This window comes from Rhodnius prolixus, unplaced genomic scaffold (genome assembly GCF_049639745.1).
Source record: "Rhodnius prolixus isolate KJV_2025 unplaced genomic scaffold, Rpr scaffold_6, whole genome shotgun sequence".
Lineage (NCBI taxonomy): Eukaryota > Metazoa > Arthropoda > Insecta > Hemiptera > Reduviidae > Rhodnius > Rhodnius prolixus.
This window is the reverse complement of record NW_027411634.1, coordinates 35,317,451-35,339,196: the sequence shown is the minus strand read 5'-3', so window position 1 is coordinate 35,339,196 and position 21,746 is coordinate 35,317,451. Positions and strand designations below refer to the sequence as shown.

General features: G+C 30.3%; 3 protein-coding genes across 15 annotated transcripts in view; 1 reads left to right on the top strand and 2 right to left on the bottom strand.

Annotated features, from left to right (window-relative positions):
- Positions 1–21,238, bottom strand: part of LOC141461229 (dynein axonemal heavy chain 3-like) — a 55,532-nt gene extending 34,294 nt beyond the window's left edge. For 5 of the 8 annotated variants that reach the window (XM_074142030.1, XM_074142035.1, XM_074142036.1 and 2 more), the window contains exons 1-25: positions 21,100–21,238; positions 17,295–17,492; positions 16,411–16,662; positions 16,198–16,322; positions 15,707–15,845; positions 15,124–15,209; positions 14,144–14,413; positions 13,938–14,063; positions 12,185–12,380; positions 11,084–11,291; positions 10,798–11,012; positions 10,378–10,568; positions 9,258–9,442; positions 8,717–8,861; positions 8,191–8,329; positions 7,725–7,869; positions 6,463–6,674; positions 6,169–6,368; positions 5,511–5,688; positions 4,232–4,494; positions 3,946–4,147; positions 3,669–3,872; positions 2,263–2,377; positions 1,985–2,183; positions 912–1,080 (exon numbers count right to left, since the gene is read on the bottom strand). In XM_074142030.1, the coding sequence (XP_073998131.1) occupies positions 912–1,080; positions 1,985–2,183; positions 2,263–2,377; positions 3,669–3,872; positions 3,946–4,147; positions 4,232–4,494; positions 5,511–5,688; positions 6,169–6,368; positions 6,463–6,674; positions 7,725–7,869; positions 8,191–8,329; positions 8,717–8,861; positions 9,258–9,442; positions 10,378–10,568; positions 10,798–11,012; positions 11,084–11,291; positions 12,185–12,380; positions 13,938–14,063; positions 14,144–14,413; positions 15,124–15,209; positions 15,707–15,845; positions 16,198–16,322; positions 16,411–16,662; positions 17,295–17,483 (4,353 nt within the window). In that variant the 5' untranslated portion in view covers positions 17,484–17,492; positions 21,100–21,238. Of the gene's footprint in view, positions 1–911; positions 1,081–1,984; positions 2,184–2,262; positions 2,378–3,668; positions 3,873–3,945; positions 4,148–4,231; positions 4,495–5,510; positions 5,689–6,168; positions 6,369–6,462; positions 6,675–7,724; positions 7,870–8,190; positions 8,330–8,716; positions 8,862–9,257; positions 9,443–10,377; positions 10,569–10,797; positions 11,013–11,083; positions 11,292–12,184; positions 12,381–13,937; positions 14,064–14,143; positions 14,414–15,123; positions 15,210–15,706; positions 15,846–16,197; positions 16,323–16,410; positions 16,663–17,294; positions 17,493–17,662; positions 17,781–18,552; positions 18,761–19,102; positions 19,145–21,099 lie in introns of those variants that run through there. The other 3 variants (XM_074142034.1, XM_074142032.1, XM_074142033.1) reach the window with 3 other exon arrangements.
- CNPYb (FGF signaling regulator protein canopy b) lies at positions 17,655–20,898 on the top strand. 6 transcript variants are annotated; one of them, XM_074142106.1, is made up of 6 exons: positions 18,938–19,078; positions 19,265–19,366; positions 19,435–19,561; positions 19,806–19,940; positions 20,088–20,172; positions 20,278–20,898. In XM_074142106.1, the coding sequence occupies exons 2-6, from the start codon at positions 19,273–19,275 to the stop codon at positions 20,467–20,469; spliced, it is 633 nt and encodes a 210-aa protein (XP_073998207.1). In that variant the 5' UTR covers positions 18,938–19,078; positions 19,265–19,272; the 3' UTR covers positions 20,470–20,898. The 6 variants fall into 6 exon arrangements, with proteins under 6 accessions (XP_073998211.1, XP_073998207.1, XP_073998210.1 ...); XM_074142109.1 differs by having other exon boundaries at positions 18,943–19,078; positions 19,265–19,311; XM_074142110.1 differs by lacking the exons at positions 18,938–19,078; positions 19,265–19,366 and adding an exon at positions 17,655–17,794.
- mRpS33 (mitochondrial ribosomal protein S33) lies at positions 21,060–21,636 on the bottom strand. Its single transcript, XM_074142111.1, has 2 exons — positions 21,426–21,636; positions 21,060–21,354 (listed from the first exon to the last, which is right to left on the bottom strand). The coding sequence occupies exons 1-2, from the start codon at positions 21,570–21,572 to the stop codon at positions 21,142–21,144; spliced, it is 360 nt and encodes a 119-aa protein (XP_073998212.1). The 5' UTR covers positions 21,573–21,636; the 3' UTR covers positions 21,060–21,141.
- Between the last annotated feature and the right edge of the window lie 110 nt (positions 21,637–21,746).

Genomic DNA, 21,746 nt, shown 5'->3' with positions numbered 1-21,746 from the left:
AGCAGCCGAAAATGCCCTGCTAGGTTATAAATAGATGATACATCTGCGGTCACAGAATATTCGTCGAAATCGACAAAAATATCTTGCTTGCTTTAAAAAAGAAAACATTACAGCTGGATTGTCTAGTTGTTTTCGTATGCCTAAAAAAAGGGTTAGAGAGAGAGTGATAGGGGAGCCTCCTCACTGGAGCAAAGCTTACGATATAAGATTTTTTTAAAGCCAGATCAATCGCAAAATCTTGACCCTTCTAAAAAAAGAAGCTGTTGCTTTATTCTTGTTAATTATTGGTCACGATTACTTGCAAAAGCTCCTATATCAAATATAACAATTTGGCATCCGAAGGTTAATTTGGTGGACATAATTACAAGGATGAAACACACAAAAAAAAAAATTATTTTAATAACTATTATATATTTTAACTTAGAAGGCAATTTAATAAATGTACCGTTGAAAGAAGGAAATACGTTTGCATTAGATCCGCGACAACTGGAATAAATACTTCGGTATAGTTTTCAGCTGTACAGGGTACAGCTTTCCCAAAGTCTTTGCTTGATCTTTTGCACTTTTGAAACTTTGCTTTCGTTATTACTTCTTCCCCATAAAATGTGAATTATGTATATATATCTGACTCCATACGCATCATACCTAAAGTAACAACTAGAGGGGTAAAGTAAAAAACGAGTTTTTCACATTTAATACTTATTTGTATCGACGAAGTATATGTGCTGAGGAAGTATCATGTAACAATTATATGGATAACTGTCACTGGAAGATGTAAGAGGACCTCTAGCAGACAGTGAGAAATGCAAAGCAAAATTTGGTCATGGCAGGGTTGGATGATAAGGCATTTGATAAAAAAAAAAAAATGTAAGTAATAATTTTTAAGTAAAATTTCTTTAAAAAACATTTACCTTAAAAAATTTCCCCATTGATTTATAGTCCAGGCTATCAGAACAATTAAACACTACACACTGTTTTGCCACGGCTTTTGCTAAATCCTTACACGTTTCTGTTTTGCCAGTACCTGCCGGTCCTTCTGGCGCTCCACCAAGATTTAATTTCAATGCGCTCATCAATGTTCTAATAAATAACAATAACAATAACAATAATAATAATAATTAACATCAATATATACAGATAAATTACGAATTAAGTTTAATTAAATACGAAAATAAGATTTCTGATAGAAAAATGTAATTCTTAAATCTAATTCTCAAATATAATTATTCTAACTTTAAAGTTATTCAATTAAATATGAAGTCAACTATATTACAAAGCAATGTGATATGAGTTCCGACTCCATGGAATACCTTCCAGTCACCAATAACAAAAGTAAACAAAAACTCTTTACTTCCAAGGGTTTATTCTTTACTAGACGGAAAATTTATTCAACTAGCTATGGATTTTCTTCTAAAATTTTAAGCTATTATTTACTATTATTATATTATAGCTATTAGCTATTATTTCAGGAATCCCTTTTTTAAGATACGGAAGTTAATATCACTAGGGAAAAATAATTTCAAACATGAGGTTTAAAAGAAACGTAACTGCCACTTAAGAGCAAATGGTCCAACGTTTTGGTACCAAATTAAACAACAAAAGTAAATTAAACAATATCCAACAAAACACTATTAAAGATAGAAATGGCGTTCGCATTCAGAAAAACATTTTCTTTAAGAGGGCAATTATAAAAAAGTAAGTAGGTAGTTATATTAATTAAAAACGTAACATTAAAAGTGTTCAACTAGCTGTCAAAGGAAGGTTTTGTTAAATTTGTAGCAGCTAGTTGGTGAAACTGAGCAGTACTATTTTTTTTAATAGTGGCAATAAAGTAGTCAGACTAAAATAATTTTAAAAAAATAAAAAATTATACCTGAAGTATATCTCTGATGAAAATATGAAAAATTTATAATGCAAACTACTGAATACATTAGGTTATTCGAGATAAAAATCACTAATTTATTTATCATATAAAAATTATTACCTATAACACCTGTCAGTTAATGGAGTAACGGTCAATCTGGTCGTATTACCTAAATATTCGTAACCATATTCAAAATCTGTAGTAATCATACGAACATGTACTATATCGTCTTCATAATAATATCGCAATTGGGATATCCAGTTAAAATCATCGACAGTTCTAGTTTTTAAATCAACCAATAGTTTAACAATATCTCTTGCTATTTATAAATAAAGAAAAATATATAAGATATTTATTTTTGCAATTTAATTAATAAATAAAGTCACCAACTTATTCACCATGAACTTCAAGGATAATTAGAGCTTCCATGGTTATTCTTGCGCCAGCTGCTATGTTGCCTCGAATTATTCGAACAAGATCAATCACTCGCACGTTACAAGTTTCATAGTATTCCTGTATGAAACAAAAAAAATTTATTTTGGCCTTATGGTTACTACAAATTCAGTGGTCTGTCTGTAAGTAGTGGGTAGCTTGTCAGGTAGGATGTATACTTTTAAAATCATTGTCACTATAGTTGCATGAAAGCGTATTACATTTTAAATACAGAAATATTACTTTAAATGTTAAGTTAGTAAGCAATAGATAATATATACACGTAAGTGTAAGGAAATAAAGGTGAATTAACGGTTAATTTTAGTTTGCATAGAATAGTTGAACCTAATCAGTAGCGCAAATGCGAATTATCAGTTATTTACGGACATTAACTAATTTCATTTAAGTTGGAAGAAATTTCTACTCGCCCTACACTTTATGCTTCACGCAGTACTTTAATTAAAACAAGAAATTTCCGAAAATTTTCCCAATCAAATCGTTCTTCTATACAGAACTTCGAGTATAAATTAAACAATATTTAAATAAGTTTTAAACTAGTTTATGTTTAAATAGTTTAAACTTTTAAACTAGAAATATGATGGCAAAACCTTTGAGCCCCTCTAAAGCATCTGTCTTAGAAATGGCTTAAAACGAATCGAACACTTTATTCTTCCAAAAGAATAGTGAATGCCATCATGTATCTAAGTTTACCCATCAGTATATTGAAGAACAATGTGTTCCTCGGTCAAAAAAAGACTTCGTTCGGAGTCAGCAACAACTTCAAGAGAAGCCATAGCTAAAGTTCAAGAATACTTTTGCTTCTGAACCTAAAGAATGAATGGTTTTGGCATAGAACTAAACAACTCGCGAATGATTGGAATTACTAAACAATATAATTGGTTTTATTGGTAAAATTAGCATAACTTTAATACTGTTTTACTAATAATTCCAGAACATTTTAATATGAAAAAAGTAGTGCCGTAAAATGCAAGGAAATATCCATTCATTTCTCTTTAACCACTTCACACATACTGTATATTCTTCACTCTAGTGGAAAAATTAGAAGTTTACCATATTCGTATCCATCTCTTTCTAATTAACCCAAAACCATTCATAAACCATTCCTATTTTTAATCTCTTATTACATAAAAAAAAAGTTCATTTAGCAGCAACATTCCCACGACGCCTTATCCATATCTCATAGAAGGCCTTTTGGAATAATACTAGAATTTTAAATATAAAATAATATCGATTTCTTAGCTATTTCTTAAAAAAAATTCTAAGGCAAAGTGATGACGAAAATGGAAACAAAAATGAAGATAAAAGTTACGTTTTGGAAAGCATTTAATGTAATTCGAAATAAATTATTAACCTGCACTTTTCCTTTTGACAGCGCCTCTGTAACTTCAGCTGTCCACTTTATAAAGTTACAGCATATTGCAATCATACCAGGCCATGATAACAACCATTCAACTCTATACATGGTACCGTAAGTATTCAATGCCTCAGAACAAATATCTTTTAAAGATTCTCTCATGACTTGTTCTACTTGCACTAGCCATTTTTCTACTAAACCCTATTATAAAGAACATAAATATAATTTTAAATAAATTGCAATAAAATTAAGTCTATAAGGGTTATAAAATTACTTTAGCTTCTGCGGGTACAATATTTGTAACGAACGGAACTATTTCATCTTCAGCTGAAATCATTCCAACTATTACAACTTCATCATTAAAATCTAACGATGCAATACCTTCGAAACAGTTTTTCAAATGCGGTTGTACCCTTAAAGGGTCTTTTGTTTCTGACAAAATCTCCAATAAGTTGTCATTGGATAAAAAGAAAAACCTAAATTTTAAAAAAATAAATAACGAAAGAGTTAGTAAGTATTAATCTTTTAAGTGGCTTATTCAAATCTCAAAAATAATTTACCTTGGGAAATACAAACGTTTCTTTTCTAAATACTCGTTTAATCCTTTCTGTATAACTTCTAAGAGTCCATTAAGTTCTCTCAGAACTTTAAGCAGATTTGGATAATCCGTAGCTAATAATACATTAGGATCTTTATTTGTGCTTTCCATTAATTGTCTCCAACTCGCATCCACTTTTTGGAAAGCCTTTCCTTCTTCCGGCATTTGCCTCATTATATCTTCAGAACTAAATATTGCTTCCAGATACATCCAAGTAACCTGAACCTTTAACAAATTATTACTATTAATATTTCAGAAATGGCGATGAAGCGTTTCAGGGTTAAGCGGATAAAATGCAGCTGAAAATAAATTTCTCGTTAAGAACCAACAACATTGAAATACACCTTTTGAGAGTATTAGCATATTACTTAGAAAGGAGGCGTTATCTATAATTCAACTCCAAATAAGGGAGCGTAAGTAATTAACATCCTTCCTATAGCTATTTATGTAGGGTTTGATTGTGGACCATCAACCCGACTTCTAGTTTAATGTTCACGCTTAAACCGCTATATCACAGTTGATGCTTCAATTTTTAGTGCTAAAATTATAAACATTGGAGTTAAATAAAAATACGAAATCCTCAAAACCAAAAATTGTCAAGGAAGTTAAGTGAGGTACTGCGTGTCGGTCATTAGTCAAAGGATGCTCTCTCCTATTTTCACCTATAAAATTCAACCCTGAAAATTAGACGTTTAGCCCTTACACAATTAAATATAATGTGTTATACTTTGAAGAAGATGACTTTTGGAGGATTTGTAGAAATTTCTGGGAGACGGTAGCGAGAACCCAAATTGCCCATCTACTGACTAGAAAAGCGGGTTAAATGGACTTTTCATTAGGATGTGTTTTATCTGAAAGCATTTAAAGTAAACTGAGAAGAAAATGGTCCAGTCCACCAAATTTTTTCTGAAAAAAAAAGTTGAAAATGTCATTCAAGTAATTATGAAAATTATGCGTTTTAAATAATTGAAAACGAAAAAAGTAAAAGTTTTATTATTTATTATTTTTACATAATTATTTTAATTACCATTCAAATCATTCAGCTTCATAAAAACAAGGAGTGTCAGCAGAAACGACGGCAAGCAATAAAAACATTTTAAAAAAACAAAAACAGCAACTTAAGAAATTCTTTTTACTACCCCATACTACAGCATCAATGAGCCAACCATTTGCAATTAGTCCAATAAAGAACCAATATATAAATGAGTACTTTAGAGGATGAGTGAATTTATTCAAAGTACCTGAAACCATGCGTCTAAAATATCCTGCATGGAGAGAAGTTTTTCTTCCCATTTTTGCATTTCTTCTTCAAAAGGTTTCACATAAGGAGAACCTCTCATGGTTTGTGCTTTTAATATATGATCGTCAAGCATTACTTGAATATCATCTACTGCCGACAACACAGGTACGCCAGTGTCTCTAAAGTAAGAATAAAGTTAGTCAGAAAGTATTATCTGATAGCAAAATCTAATGGTTTTCTTTTTTTAACAAAAACTGTAAACTTGTTTAAATATAATTAAAATATGCTTATAAACAGCTATTAAGCGTTTCTAAAAAAATTAGTAAAATAAGTAAGTGTCTAATGTAATGAACTTTTTCCTAACAAAGTGCTTTTCCATAATACATAGATTCTGTAAGATAAACGATCGTAACCGTCCTTAAAGTTCAGTAAATTAAAAGAAGAAAAAACAGATTTGTAGACAATTGGGCGAGACCATTGCAAGATCCATGGAAAAATGTTCAGCAACTGTTTGTACAAATGAACATTTTTCTCGTAAAAGTTTTATGCGTAATCAAATTTGCAAGTCACTCAACAATTTTTTGTGGAGGGGACATATAATTTAACAATAATTAGATTAAATAAAAAAGAACTGTATGCAGAATGAAGAGTGGACACACCTGAAAATAATTAATTCAAAAGCTACATTTTGCCATTCAAACTTCATTTTCTTAAGATTCTGTTCCAGTGTAAATTCTCTAGACGCAGCAACACTAATTTCTTCTAATTTAGGTATAAATCTAGACAGGTCATATTCAATCATTTCAGCTAATGTAGTTTCTTCAGTAGGGTGTAAATCAATACCAACGATTTCACTAATCTAAATTTCATTGAAGAAAATTCATTTTGTAATAGTAATTTAAATAAATTTTTATGAATGAATAAAAATGCTCAATTAAAAACTGCACAAATACCTCTCTCCAATGTCTTTCCTTCAAGCCTGGATTACAGATGGCTTCAAGGACGGGGATATATTGTCTGAACTTATCTACTTTTCCCCTAACGGTTTCAGCCACTCTTTTTGATCCGGGAACATTATAAAATGTTCTAGCTAACTTGTAAAGATTACGCCACATACTTTCAACAGTTTCTTTAATTTCTTCTGCATTCAAACCCATAAATGGCCCTATTCAGGATTCACAAAATTATTATAATAATAATTATAAAAATCCGAACTGGATAGTGATCTCATATGTCTTTCTGCTACAATAATTCTTTACATTTTCTTTTAACTGAGACTTTGTACTAAATTTTACAGACTTCACTTGGATAAAAGTTATTTGATTATGTCACAAGATCACTATAGTAAAAATACAGCGTGACGTTACAAAACCTCTCCTTGAAATAAATTTTTACGTTAAGAATCCCTAACAAAAGTAATTGATCTTTTTGTAAAGTAGATGGTTTGATAGCTAAAAAATAATCTTTTAAATGAACATTATTTTCGTCCAGAAATGCCCAAAAATGAAGTTTCCTCCTGGTAAAATGCTTCAAATAAAAGTTATAGACAAACGTATGTATTCTGTATTAAAAGTTCAAAGGAAATTGTGGGCTACTTTTGAGAAAATTAACAACGAAAAAAGGAGATTCAGTACTTTTTAGGTGAATGGATCCTGACAAAGCTGAACGGATTACAGGGTTCCTTGTTATTACTAAGAAAATGTAACATAAAATTTGAACTATTTGCTTTCATTTTATAAGATGTGAAAAGGATAAAAATAACTGTTTCACAACATTCTTGTATTGCATACCTATTCCACAATTTGTAAAAAAAAGAAAATTTTTCAGCACCCACTATTAAATAAATTTTTCGAATTTGCTTTCGTAATGAGTACGCCAAATTAAATGTTGGAAAGAAATATGAAAAAAAAAAAAATAGAAATTAGAAAAATGTCGAACAGGACTTCTGATTAATTGTTATTGATAATAAAGTTTCTATCGCATCTCTGGTGAGAACAAATTTGTAAGTTTGAGTTTACGCAATTTGTATTGTTTTAGCAATAATTTTCATATATTTAGCAAAAACTGTAAAAATATAGATTTTACTGATTTCATTTTTTAGTCCTCTCCATGATGAGCGAACATCCGAAAAAAATTAGAACAACGAAAAAAGGAAAATGAATCTGTTGAAGCCTTGGTTTAAGTCAGCGATGAGCTATACACTTAAAATTCTTACCATAAAACCATTTATCGTAGGAAGTATGAAAGTCATAAACTGTATGCCACAATCTGTCATAAGGTTCTACTCCAGCTAACATTTGATGTAAAATTTTAAAAGGAGAAATTTCGAATTCAAGTAACTCTTCTTCAGTATTAAGTGCCTGAAAATTATAATTAGATCAATTACTAGGAACAGAGCGCGTGGTTCAAATATTTTGGACAGAGTCCTTATGAGAGGAAGTCCTGAGGTTTCAGGTTATGTAGATTTTTAGGAATGGTGGCTACTTCAACCCTTACATATATTTATAAAGATATTACTGAAGCAAGGTTAACTAACTATAAGTCGCTTTACCACTGAAGAAGATTGTGTTTAAATAAATTATGTAGATATCCATTTTCGAAGACAAGAAATCTTATTTCTAAGTGGAACTAAGTATTTTTTTCTGCATACAAAATGTCAGTAAATTCAAAATTCCACTAACATCTGCTGTGGTCTTGTCTCCTTTCAAAATAACTACCAGTCTCTCTATTCCTTCAGCATTTGTAGCCATTTCCTCCAATGTTAGTATTGGAGGATCTTTCTTTCTAAAAATTTCCAACATCTTCTGGTGTTCTAGTAAACTGTAACAATTAAAATTGCAGAGTGGAATAAATTAAAAATAAAACAAAACTGTAACATATACACTATTTCAATTTAAGTTCTCGTGATCAAGCTCAGAAATGTTAGTCAGAGGTAATAGAAAATAATTTAATAGCTTTCATTAAACATCATTGTTCCACGTTTTTCTGCAACATGAAGTAAAAGTTTTTTTCGACTGCAAGATATCTTACGGCGGTGGGCTAAACAAAATACTGAATGTAACCACACCAGAAAACGTCCAAGTGTATCCTCAATTTATCAAGAAAAGTTGGGTAAAAGAGAAAATGGTAAAATGGTAGCTGGAGACTATTATTTTTCATTTTTCAAAAGTGTGAAGTGACATTTTAACCATTTCAATTTTTACTTACGTTTCTTCAAATTTAGATTTGCGTTTCTTTAACGAAGTTTCAACTATGTCACGTTGTAAATTAATTCTTCCCATAGCTGCATCTAAAATAGCATCCATCTCTCGAGGCCACAGAAAACATTTTGCAATCAATTGAATATCGTCCTCTAGAAGAGAAAGAAATATAAACAAGTTAATGCAAGAATCAACCCATTAATATAAATAATATGTGTTTAAATTGCTAACTAAAGTAAGTTTTTATTTTTAACTATTTTTGGAATTATTATCTCAAAACTTTTAATTCCAAATTCACAAGTTGAGTTATTTCAACAATAGGCAGCAAATAATAAATAGGTTCCAATCTACAATGAAAACCATAAGTTTTGTCCTTTATTGAAACTTTAATTCCCAATATTTTATGTTTTGAAGGCAAATAAGCTTGTGAGTATTAAAAATAAGAATTTTTAAACAAAGATAAGGTTAATAAACCAGTTCAGCAAGAACTTTTAAATATATAATTAAGCTTTAAAAAATATGCCAAAAAACTGATAAAGTTAATTCACCTGGAAGTAATTCATAATCAAATATAAATGATAAATACTCTCCACTTTTAAGCAGTTTTGTTCTCATATCAAACATAGTGGAATCACGGCTTTCATTTACAAAATTCGTAAAATCAACCAATTCAGCTGTAGTTACAGGCATTTCGCTTGCACGCAGAGAGATCACGTCAAATGTACTATTTATCCTAAATGTACAAAAATATAAGAAGAAATAGATTTTTTCTTGAAAAATTTATTTGAACGAGTTCTTGATCATTGAACATTTCTGAGCTTAAGATTAAAAAAAAAAGATGATAAAATTCAAAATAATGACTACTTATGAGCCTCACCTCCCCTAATTTAGTACAATTTTAACAATGTATTGAAGTTTATTTTTATAAACATTGCTTTTAGTTGGTATTTGTACTCGATTAGAATAATAGCAATAATAATAGTAATAAAAATAATAATAATGTTAATAATAATGCTAATATATAGAAGGAAATCACGGAAAATTAGTTATGGTTGGAGCCTAAACTTTTACAATGATTTACAGACCGAGAAGAAAGAAAAAAGTGCTCTTTCCTTCAATTTTTTTAGTTACTGCTAATACGGTAGGGATATTTTACAAATAAGTTGGAATAATCAAAAACTAAGACAAGTTGTCTGTTGTACGTAAATAGTTGAAGTATTGAATTATTATTATTTCTAATCGCAGATATCCTGGTAGGTAAAAACATGGCACAGGTATGACCTTATGCATGGGTATGGCGAAAAGTATGACATGAAGATCATCTCTTTGGATTTAAATATTAAAATCTAATACTGGTGTGCAGTTCTGATGGAACTATGACAATTGCAGAAAGTACTTTGTATCCCGAATCACCTTATTTTATATTATAAAACACCACGTTCAAGTTTTTGAGATCTATGCGCTCACCTATTTCGTAATGATCCACCTCATTTATCTGTTTTCCTAAGTTTCAAACTATGTTATGCTAATATGTTCACCGAATGTCAAATTACACATATATAAAGATATACGCCTGGGCAGCCAAACAAACGTATACTTTTTTTCAACTTTTGGTACATCGATTAAAAGACATCAGCGCACATGAATATCTTACTATTAAACACTTACTCTTTATTAAGTTTCCTAGACTGATCTAGAAAATAATCTGTAATTCTTTTTTTAAGAGAGTCTATTATATTCCACATGGTATCATTAAGTACAGTGCAATCTAAGTTAAGCAAATTTAAAGGAATATTTCCTCTTAGGCATCTAATTTCAGCTTTAATATCCTCATATGTTCTAATTTTCTTTGCAAAATCCTGGAAAAATACGTATTTATTAAAGAAAAAATATAAATTTTTATAGTGACTTAGTTTTTAACCGCTTGGAACATGAATTTAAGAGTGGCATTATAGTTGAACAACATAGAAGTTCTTTACAGAAATTACATTGTGAGATTTGAATTTACAATCAAGTTGTACTCATGTTTTTTGGTACTCTAGCAAACAATGGTGACCTCCATCTATTTACAAATAAAAATTAGTTTACCTTAAGAGATGGCATTGGATCCACAGCAAAAAACTTGTCTAGATCTAGACTCGCTTCGCCAGTCAATATATAAAAATATTTAGAATATGAATTCAAATATTTATCTGGTCCAGTAATATTTTTATCGACTGTTATCATTGTATTGTCAATTATCTGTACCACTTCTTCTTCAAATGATCGCACAGAAGATAGGAAAGGTTTGTTTTTTTCTAAATCTGAAATAATTAATATTTTAAATTTTTGAAAAAAGTATAGTTGATCAAAACAAAACATTTGACTGACTAACCAGGAAATATATATTTTTCAATAGCCGGCAACTTTTTAGTTAAATGAAGAATTTTCGGAAAAACTGCTTGTATTACACGCTTTATTTCTGAAAGCGATGGTGTCAAAGTTAAATCGGATGACTTTTTATTCGGTATGACTGTAATCGTGAGGAAAGGCACCCTTGGGAACATCAGATCTTTATATTCATTCAGTATACTGTTACCTCCCTAAAGAACCAAAAAAACTTAAGTCATATTAACAAACAAATAAAATATTGATAAATTTTATAATTTTTGAGGATTTAGTGATTCATAAAGAAATCCATTTTCAATATTTTCAGACTCTCTTTTTTTTTTAACAAAACAAAATCTTAGTTTATTATAGACCAAATACTTCCTTTGTTTCTGTTCACAATTAAATTACATCATGTTTTCCATTATAAAATTTATGAAAAACAGGTAGCCACCTAACTATGAAACTTGCATGTCAAGTTATCAGACATTAATCATATTCAATATACCAGAAACTTTGGATAAACAAAATATGGAGTCTGTTTTGACAGCTGGCAACATTTATAGTGAAGTGTTTCAGAGAATCCAAGGCTTAGAGTTATGGTTCAGCTCTATAAATTTGTCACTCGTATGATTAATAGTGAATGTTTACAAGTACAAATATAAAGAAATTATTAAATTTATATTCACCTTCGTATGTACCTTATTACTAATACAAATAAAAAGTAATTATACGCGGGATTCAAACTGAGGATCTCTCACTTACAAATCTACACTTCACTGGACCAACACCCGCCCAATATTATAATTAAAATTTGACGATTAATTATGTAGCTTAATTTCATGCCACGAACTATTCATTTCCAAACAAAAATTATATTTGTAACAAACAATATTTAAAATTAACAAATTTAATAAATTACAAAATTTATAAAAACTACAATGATTTATTTATTAGTTGGCCAAAAAGCACTACATTGCTTACATATCTATGGTATTCAACGTAACGCTCATATTGCAAACCGCCACGACGATAGATCGGTTTCAATGGTATGTAATAGTACCGTCCTTTATATAATAATCTTAGACTACTGAATTAAAAGAAATACCTCATATTTGTGGATAATAGAACGGTAATGGTTTATCGATCTCAAAACTATATATCTCAACTGCAAAGATAAAAGTGTATTGATACAATCGAAGAATTTTTCAACCAGAGCTGTACTTTCGTTAGGAGTTTTTGGTGCAAAATATTCCCATGTATCACGCATATTCAAGATGATTTCCGCAACATCCACAAGCCATCTGTTACGCAGAAAAAAAGTAAACAATTATATATGGTATAAAACATCATAGCAATGAAGGCGGCGACTTTAGTATAGTGACCTAGAGTTCGGATTGGAATAGATCCCTATTCGAATCTGGAGTGTAGCTGCTTTTTATTTATTTATTAGTAAAATTCGATTTAAGGAACTTTGAGAATGTGAGTGAGTAGGCCTTCGCCTTAAAGTGCCTTAAAGTGCCTTAAATTGTTTAATGTTCAATCAATATAAAATTTAGAAGGATTAAATGAGTTGCAAAAATTTCAGTAAAAAAATTCTAATTGATTTAATGAACGAGTTTTTTTACTTCGTTGAGATTTTTTCTGTATTGTCACTTCGATCCCTAAACTTCTGTATGCAATTCATACAGGAAGATTTTTAGTTTTTAATTGAATCAATAAGAAATATATGTAAAGACATATGACTTCCCACATTTCAGTAACCTAGTGAAAACAAAATTGTCAGGGAAAGTACTATCGTAAATGAAACTTATGAAACTTAACTTAGTAAGCCAAACTGATGAAAATAAGTAAATGACAGTATACAAAACTACAGATTCCTAGAGTCCTGAAAGTAAAATTCTGGCATAAAAAAAAAACTCTTTTAATAGAACAATATTGCGAGAAGAAAGGCAAAGAACAGCTTTGGAACGCTGTTACTGCCTCAAAATGTCCACTACCTGTCAACTTATTGACGATACTAGCTCACCAAACCGACCAAATACACTTAGACGTATACAATTTCATAAAATCCAATAATATTAATCTATAGATACCCCATCTTGTCCATAATAAATAATTATGTCCATAATCTGATACAATAATATACAATACCAACAATAAAAACAAATTAGGAATAATTATAAACAATAACTACAACAGCAACACACATTGTCCACAATATAATGTTACCCCATTGCTAACCCATAACTTAAATAATTAATTCTTTAAAGCGACATAACTTTTGGCTGTTTGCTAAGTACAAAAGGCCAAAAAATAAATAAATAAATAAAAATAAAATAAATAACTGTAGATAGTACGTAAACCTAGGACTAACTTGTACAGATTTGAAAAGTATAGATAATTTATTCGTAAGGGAAAACAAATACCAATTTATATTTTATTCAATTAAAGAATGGATAAAAATGAGTTCGTCATTCAAGTCTTTTGATTACTTCAGAAACAAATAATAATTAAGAAGCTGTTTTTTGTTTTTTTTTAAATTACTGTAGGGTGAATAAGTGAAGCAAATAATCTAGTACCTATTCCTTGCAAGTCGAGATTATATAATTTTTCTGCAAATGTGTTGCAGAGAGTAACAACTAACTTAGTAACGAAAATTCAATTTATAGGAAAAGTTCAATGATTATTTGTGTTTTCAAATAAATAATTTAGCTGCAATTATTATAATTAATAATTTATCTGTAGGAGTAGATAATATAAGGTAATACGCGCTGCGAAAAAACTACCTTAGGTTCTAACAAAGCAAATGACTCCGGATTAATAAACTACAGTTATCAAACGAAAAATTGTTCACTCACAAGTTTGTAAAAGTTTCCTGAGCTTCTTCACAAAGACGTAAAGTAAGTTCATCAAACTCAGCTGGCCTAATTGGCATTTTGGCTTCTTCCAACTTTGAAATTGGCACAATTAGAAATCTTTTGTAACTAAGAAGCAAAATTTATACATTTTTTGGGGGGAAATATGTAGGATTTTAAATGATGAAAGAAATAATTGGAAAACTTACCGATCATACCACAATTTACTAATTGCTAATACAACTGGATGTGAGCAATAATATTTATAATGAAGCTGATGTGATATAGTAACAAAAGAATTATGCCATGGTACTGGCGATCGTATAACAATATTGGGAAATCTTGGTAGGCTATAAAGTATGTTTAATCTTTTCCTTTCATTACCGTCTAATAGTAGATATTCAATGATTGCTTTTCTTATGCCTAATGTATAATTAAATCTTATGTCTTTAAATAATGGTGGAAGAAGTTTACTCCATCTGAAACAAAGAAGATGTAATATTTTTTTTTTTTTTTTTTTTTTTTTTGGCGCATCAACAGCTGAGGTCATTAGCGCCCGGAGCTTTTTCCAGTGCACTGCCGGCCTCCGGACCTTCTAATTACGTTATTATTTCTAATTTACTTTCAATAACAACTATTACGATTACGTTTTAAGTAAATTCTATAGATAGTGCTTTAAGTAAAAACTTAGTTTTGTACACTAACTTAGAGGAAGTATTGTCATAGTGTCAAAATATCAACAGTGAGTTTTCAATAAACATGTTTTCAGGTATTGTCAGGCTCAAAAAAGATTCTTGAGTAAGCACGCATATTATATGGCATGCTCATAAATTCATAAATAATATACGACATTCTCTTACTCAATTCTCAAGGTTCTTATCATAGGGCATATCTAATTTTAATTATAAAGCAAAACAGATCTATAAAAGTTGCAAAACACTTCTTTTTACGATTACGAATGGAGTTTTACATAGATATATAAAGAATTATAAATGTTATTAGTCCAGGTGCATTCCAATAGTTTATTTGAAACGTTTAACATATTGTATAAGGATGTATGTCTGTCACAGAATCTTAAGAAAATGAAGTTTGAATAGAGAGATCTATTGTTTGAATGATCTTGCAGCGCTTCTCATCGAATCTATTTTGGTTCAATTATTGGACCGTTTACATAAACAAAAAAACTAACTTGGTAAGAAGTTTATCTGGTATGTGTGATTTGAAGGCCTCTAACCATTCTTCATTGAACGGTTGAATTATATCTTTTGAAATTCCCTTAAATTAAAAAAAAAAAATTATTCATGTTTATAGTAACAAGCAGGGGCGGCTTAACCTATAGTGCAGGGTGTGCAATGCACACGGGCGCCGCCGCGCCCCCTGAGACAGCTAAGAGCATCGTCTTGGACCATCATGGTACAACAATGATATGACAGAAGCGGCCAGCCAGCGCGGTGGCGGCAGTTATCAAACGCGAGCCCGAAAAGAACGGCTTCTTTTTCGAACATTTTGTTTCAACTCGAAATAAACCTTATTTCACGTATTTAAAGTTTAGAAGTTTAATATGAAAAAACTTTCTTGTTACGACGGCAAAGTTAATAGTTATAGCCGCGGGGGGGGATCAGGCCTAGGGGGCGCCAGGGTTTCATTGCACACGGGCGCTAAACGAGCTAGAGCCGCCCCTGGTAACAAGTACAGTAAGTATTATAAGTGTAATAAGTAATAAGTATAATAATTTATAGTAATAAGTGAAAGGTGTAGATAAGAATGCATACGTATGTAAAATAATGATAAATCGTTTTAACATCTTCAGGTCGCATTTTGTTTCCAGGTTCTTCAAGTATTTTTTTTAATTGAATTCTTCTTTGTAAATCAGGGCTGCGGGGTAATTCAGCAGACATACTCATTAATTTTCTGAAAACAGTTTTAAAAAGTTTTTTTTTTTTTTCTAAGAATAAATAAAGCAATCACAACGTGGTTATTACTATGACTTTTCTATTTTTTCCATTTTATAAAAACACAGGCTTCCTTGAAATCCCAAATCAAATAAGGCGTACTAGTTTATAGCATAATTTCAGTGCTCCAGATATGCTAGATCGGTCTGTTCACTGCCAAGAAGTTTTACTGTGGTTAATACCTGTTATCTACATATCTCTTCTTTGAGAATTCTTATGTAATCAATACTATATACTCTCTCTTCTGAAGCCAATGATACAGCAAATTAAAAAAACCAATAACTGCAATTAAACACAAATTGTTGCCTTACCTCTCTTCTTCTAAAAGTACTTCTCGCTCACGCTTAAATTGTTCCTTTAATTTTTTTTCTTTTGATTTTGACGCTATTTTCTTTCTTTCTAGTTTTCTTCTTTCGTACTCCCCGGTAAGCAGATCCTATTTTAAACAAGAGGTTAATTTTATAATCAAAACAAAAAATTCGTGACATTTAAATAAAAATAATTATAACAATTTCATCAAATACCTTTAAATCAACTACTCCAGGCTTATTTCTTTCAGCCGCTTTTAGTTTAGAATAATAACGTGGATCTTCCTTTCCACGAATGAATCCAGGAGGGAACTGTAATTCCCCAGCTGAATCAAACATACCAATTTCTCTACCAATATTTTGATTCGTTTTTATGCGTTTTGTTACTTGGCTTAATTGTATATCTCTAGTCCCAGGGGTATAGGTCGATCCAATTCTAGAAGACGGGGTGGTATAATTTAAAGCATCCTAGAAAGTTAAGTTTTTGAAAATGAAGATGTGCAGATATTAAATTAAGTATATTTAAAAGGACCAGGAAATTATAAGATAAAGGATAGACACATAGACGTCCAGCTAGGGTACTGTGTGAATTTTAAGGCTTAAAAATGAAATGCCTCTGCAGCGCTAAATAATATCGTTGATTTTATCAGTTTTCAATAGAATGGAAGTCAAATAATATACACTAAACCGTTCATTCTTTTTGGTGAGAAGCAATCAGGCAATTATTTACTCACTGTCCTCAAAAAGTTCAGGTAAAATTTTATCTATTGATAAAAGCGAGCGCTTGATTGTGAATTGGAATGGTGTTCGGTAACAAAGCCTATTTACTGAGGTCATAGGGGAATATCCCCCGGAATGTTTCGATTTTGTGTGATTTAATTAAAATAAAACATTACCACCTTCTTATGGTTCGATAATACTGGGGTTGGTTATACAAAAAAAAACCTACCACTGCAAAATCTAAAATTCTACTGTTTTGCGACTGTAAACATATTTTGTTTTGCAAGTTTAATAAAAATACAATAACTTTAACTTCTATTATAGTCATGTTTTAATCATTTAATGCTTCTATCTTCATAAAGAAATAACTGTTGCCTTACCTTGATGGGAAGACCCTTAGTTAAAGTGTTCTCTTTAAATAGCGGGGGAAACCTAGAAACCTCAACCATTTGCTTAACCATTTCGGTATTATCTTTATTGGCAGCGGGCAATAACGGTTGTGCAGGCAACATTTTTCTTTTACGCTCAATTCTATATTCATTTGCATCGAAAACGCTTATTCCATCCATTTTTCAACCCTAGAACGTTAAAAATATGAAGTTATTTCATAAATAACTAGTTTCTATGGTTACTGTTCCCAAATATAAATTACTGTCAATTATTAAAAGCATAATATAATTTTGATGTGATAAGTGACCTATCGTTTACTAGTTTGTAAATAAAGAAGTTAAGTAATAAACAATTTTACCAAGTTTGCTGTTTAGGATTAGAAGAGTTTTTCACGATCTACTATGAAGATCTAATGAATCTAAAGAAAATTATTTTTAAACAACACAATACTAAAGTTCATGCTATTTCTTCATTAAACAGCTAGAACGAGGTAACTGAAATTAAATTAAAGAAAATATATTGGAAAATAGAATTTTAGCAAAAGTTTGTTGTTTCTAGGCGCCACGGTAGCCGAGCGGTTCGAGGCGAGACCTACATATAAAGCTATACATATCGTATTGTGGTACTGGGTTCTATTCCCGGTCTTAGGCCTTAGATTTTATTTAATGGTTAATAAAAGAAATTTACAGTAAAGTATGTTTGATAGTCGCCTCCGTCCACGTCACCTAATTGGTAGTAGTTGGAGTAAAGCGCGCCTGAAAAAATAGGCAATTACTTTACTTTTTTTTGTTTTTTCTAAATTCCGAACATTAATTCACGTAACTATAAGTTCTTTGTGGTAGTTGTACAGCATAACTTACATTAAGCGTTCTTCAAACTTTGAATGTTTACTAAATGATAAATTTAATATACATATGTATGTCCAATAATAATAAATTCAATGTAGGCCCATTAAAATAAAGACTTTTGAGAATAGAATGACAACCTCTTCAGGAATTTGTTCCCATTTCTATTTTTTGTTCCAATTCTTTCAAAAGCTTTAGCTATCTTAAATTTGATATTTATTGGATAAGAAAAATGGTTAAACTTTTGAAACGTTTCTGGGCCTTTAGGTTGTGCTTGTTAGAAAGTAAAATGGGTTTGTTTATTTTTGTTAAAAACAAAGTCCAGCGAAAGAAATCCACCAATCGGCGCTAGTGGTCCGAAAGGATTCTGAAGTTTTACAGAAAGAAATGTTTACAAATATACCTTTTGCATGGATGATGGAACTACCAATAACTTTCTTTCTATTTTATTTTGAAAATATTAGCTTCTTTTGGGTTTTCAATTTTTCTCCCCAACTAGTTTCTATTCCTTATATCCTTCGCATTCAGCTAATTCCAGTTTTATCAGCTGAATATCTTTGTCAGAAATCGAGCATTTTGGTAAAATTGCATTAACTTAATTTATATACATATGTAATAAACTTAGATAAAACTTGTGAGATTAGTTCGTAACGTTGAATAGGCGCAGATAATACTACTGCATATTTTAGCGTAGAAGTGAAAGAATTTACTTTTAATTTTACAATTTTATTGAATTGAAAAGTTTAAATCTAAGTGACTACTGATCACTTTAATTATCAGAGATTATGGATAAAATGACCTTTTATAACCAAAGTATCATTTTTATATTCAAGAATTGGGGTTCAATTTTATTCACATTGTCTAAATATTCCCATTCATCTAGCAAACCAAAACTACTAGTAGACACTAAAAACAAGACGCTTTCTTTCGTAAGTATAGTTGATTTTGTTTACCCATCTTAACCAACACTGCCACTGAACAATCCTCCATGTTTTGTTGATTGAAACCTTATTATAACCTTTAAATTTTTATCATTTGATATTTATGAGATATATATACGTTTATAAAATGAAATATTTGCTTATATCTATAATATTTATTTCTATGTGTCATAGTTCTCCAGATGATGATGAAGGAGTTAAATACGCAGACAAATGTGAAGGTTGTCTATTTAAGTTTTAATTATGTGAACACTGTTTTTCAGTTTATATCTTTATGTAAGTCTTAGTGTTAAATTCTTTTTAGTTTTTTTAAAGGTGTAACATTTTTTTAATTATACTTTTAGTGTGCAAAATATTAGCAATTGAACTAGAAAATCGTTTACATGAAACTGGCAAGACTAAAGAAATGATTGAAACCGGTTACTCGGTTGATGATATTAAACCGAAAAAGAAAAAAGAATATACGAAATCGTAGGTATCTATTTACTTTTTGGTACTTGCTTCTCAGTAAATTAACTAGATTTATTAATTTCGTTGAAACGTTAAAACATTATTAGAACTGATTCAATTTTTTTTTTTTTTGTTACCCATAGTATTTTTAAAGTTAATGGAACATACCTTTATTAGAATGTGAAATCATCGATGTGAATGAAAGCGGTCCGTATTATTTATTTTTAATAGAAATAGTTGCCAATTATTTGGAATTATTGTCTAGTGAACTGAGGTTGCTTGAGTCGTTGGACGGATTGTGTGAAAAAATACTAGAGTATAATATTCACAAAGAGAGAACTGATAGCACTCGTTTTGCTAAAGGAATGAGCCAGACATTTAAAACATTGCATGGCCTAGTGTAAGTTTTCATAATTTTTTATTTTTCTTAAAAGTACCTTACATAAAAGCTCATTTTTATCGGCCTAGTGTTATTTTAATCCAAATTTTACTTTGAACCATTAGCATAAAATCCACTGATTTCTTCTTCGTCAAATAAATGTTTCAGAGAAAAAGGAGTCAAAGTTGATTTGGGAATTCCTCATGAACTTTGGGATAAGCCTTCAGTTGAAATAACTAATATGAAGTCGCAGGTAACCACTTTACTTTAAAAATAAATAAATAAAAAATAGAATTAATTCAGTAAATCTTACTAACTAAAAGTAATTTATTTTTTTTAATAATTTGTTTTATTTCAGTGCGAAACAGTACTAGAAAATTATGAATCAGACATAGAGGACTGGTATTTTAATCATCAACATGTTTCATTGAAAACCTATTTATGTAAAGATCGAGCATTAAAAAATGACAATGCTTCCTGTTTAAAGGAGGATCATCCAAATGAAGCTAAAAAAGGAGATTCTAATGATAGAAAAAAAGAAGAACTATAAACCCTTTTTTATTTGCTTATTGCGTGGTTGTGTGAGCAATTTTGGATAGAATCATTAATTTTATCCGTCGTAGCGTGCTTACTTTTAATGTTTGGTTTTGCATATTCAAAGAATAATACATCATAATCGTGTAACGAATTTCCTTCCTCTTACGATTTCTTCATAGCAGACAGAAGTGGAGCTCAGTTTCTTTAGCGCTATAATGGTGCAAGTGAGCTTGTCGTTCTCTATTATGGTCATTGTTAATCACTCGTACTAAACAAGGAAAGCATGACCGATGAATGAACATTTTTTGAATCAGTTTGTAAAAGTTGTGTACATTTTATTTCAGCCTTCAAAGACTGACAAAGCAATTATAAAAATGATACAAGCGTTTTATTTATTTGATGTAGAAGTAGAATGATCCTAACAATAAATATTATAATAATGTTTTGTGTTTAGTTACCTGGTTTCTTGTACTTTTGGTATACAAAGAATTCTGAGTTTAAGAAAGACAATTTTTCCTCTCCGATAAGTAATAATCTAACGTTTGTTAGTTTAATCCAGCAAAGAAAAATTCAAATTTGCAAAATAAAAAAAAATGGAACATATTTTCTTGAAAATGCATATTTATTAGTTTATATGATTTACCTTAAGACAACTTTCAACTCTAATCGAATGTAAATCAAAAGTCTAATTTTTCTTTGGTTCTTTACGCCATATTCTTTTCCCTCTTAATTCTCTCAACCGAGTCATTTCTTCTTGGAAGTCTCTATGTTCATCACGATATAACCCATAATCTCGTAAAATCGAACAGAGTTTGTGGGTTTCTACGTGTCTCGGGTAATAGTCAACAGTTTTCTCAGGATTTTTATGTACAGGCCTTTCACTCATCAAGGCAACTACCTGCATCACGAAGAAAATGCGGGGTAAAATTTGAAAAATACAACATAGTAATGCTTGCAAAGAAATCATACCTTCATTGAAGTTCTACTTGTAGGCCTAACTAAGTCACCAAATATTCTATTTTTCAATTGATTCATTTTTCTTGAATAATTAGATTCTACTTTCATAAGCTCTACTTGCCTAGAAAGCTGAGTGGAAAACTTGCGAATGGAAAACATTTAAAAATTAAAAGAAAGATCCCAGATAAATTCAGATAACAGAAAAAAGGTTTCCAGGTTTCAATTGTTCAAGAAATTATCGATGAATAATATCGATTAATTTATTGAATCGGTTGTGTTAATTAAAATGCTGTGAAGGTAAAACCGATTAGGTAAGGTAATTTATTCATCTTA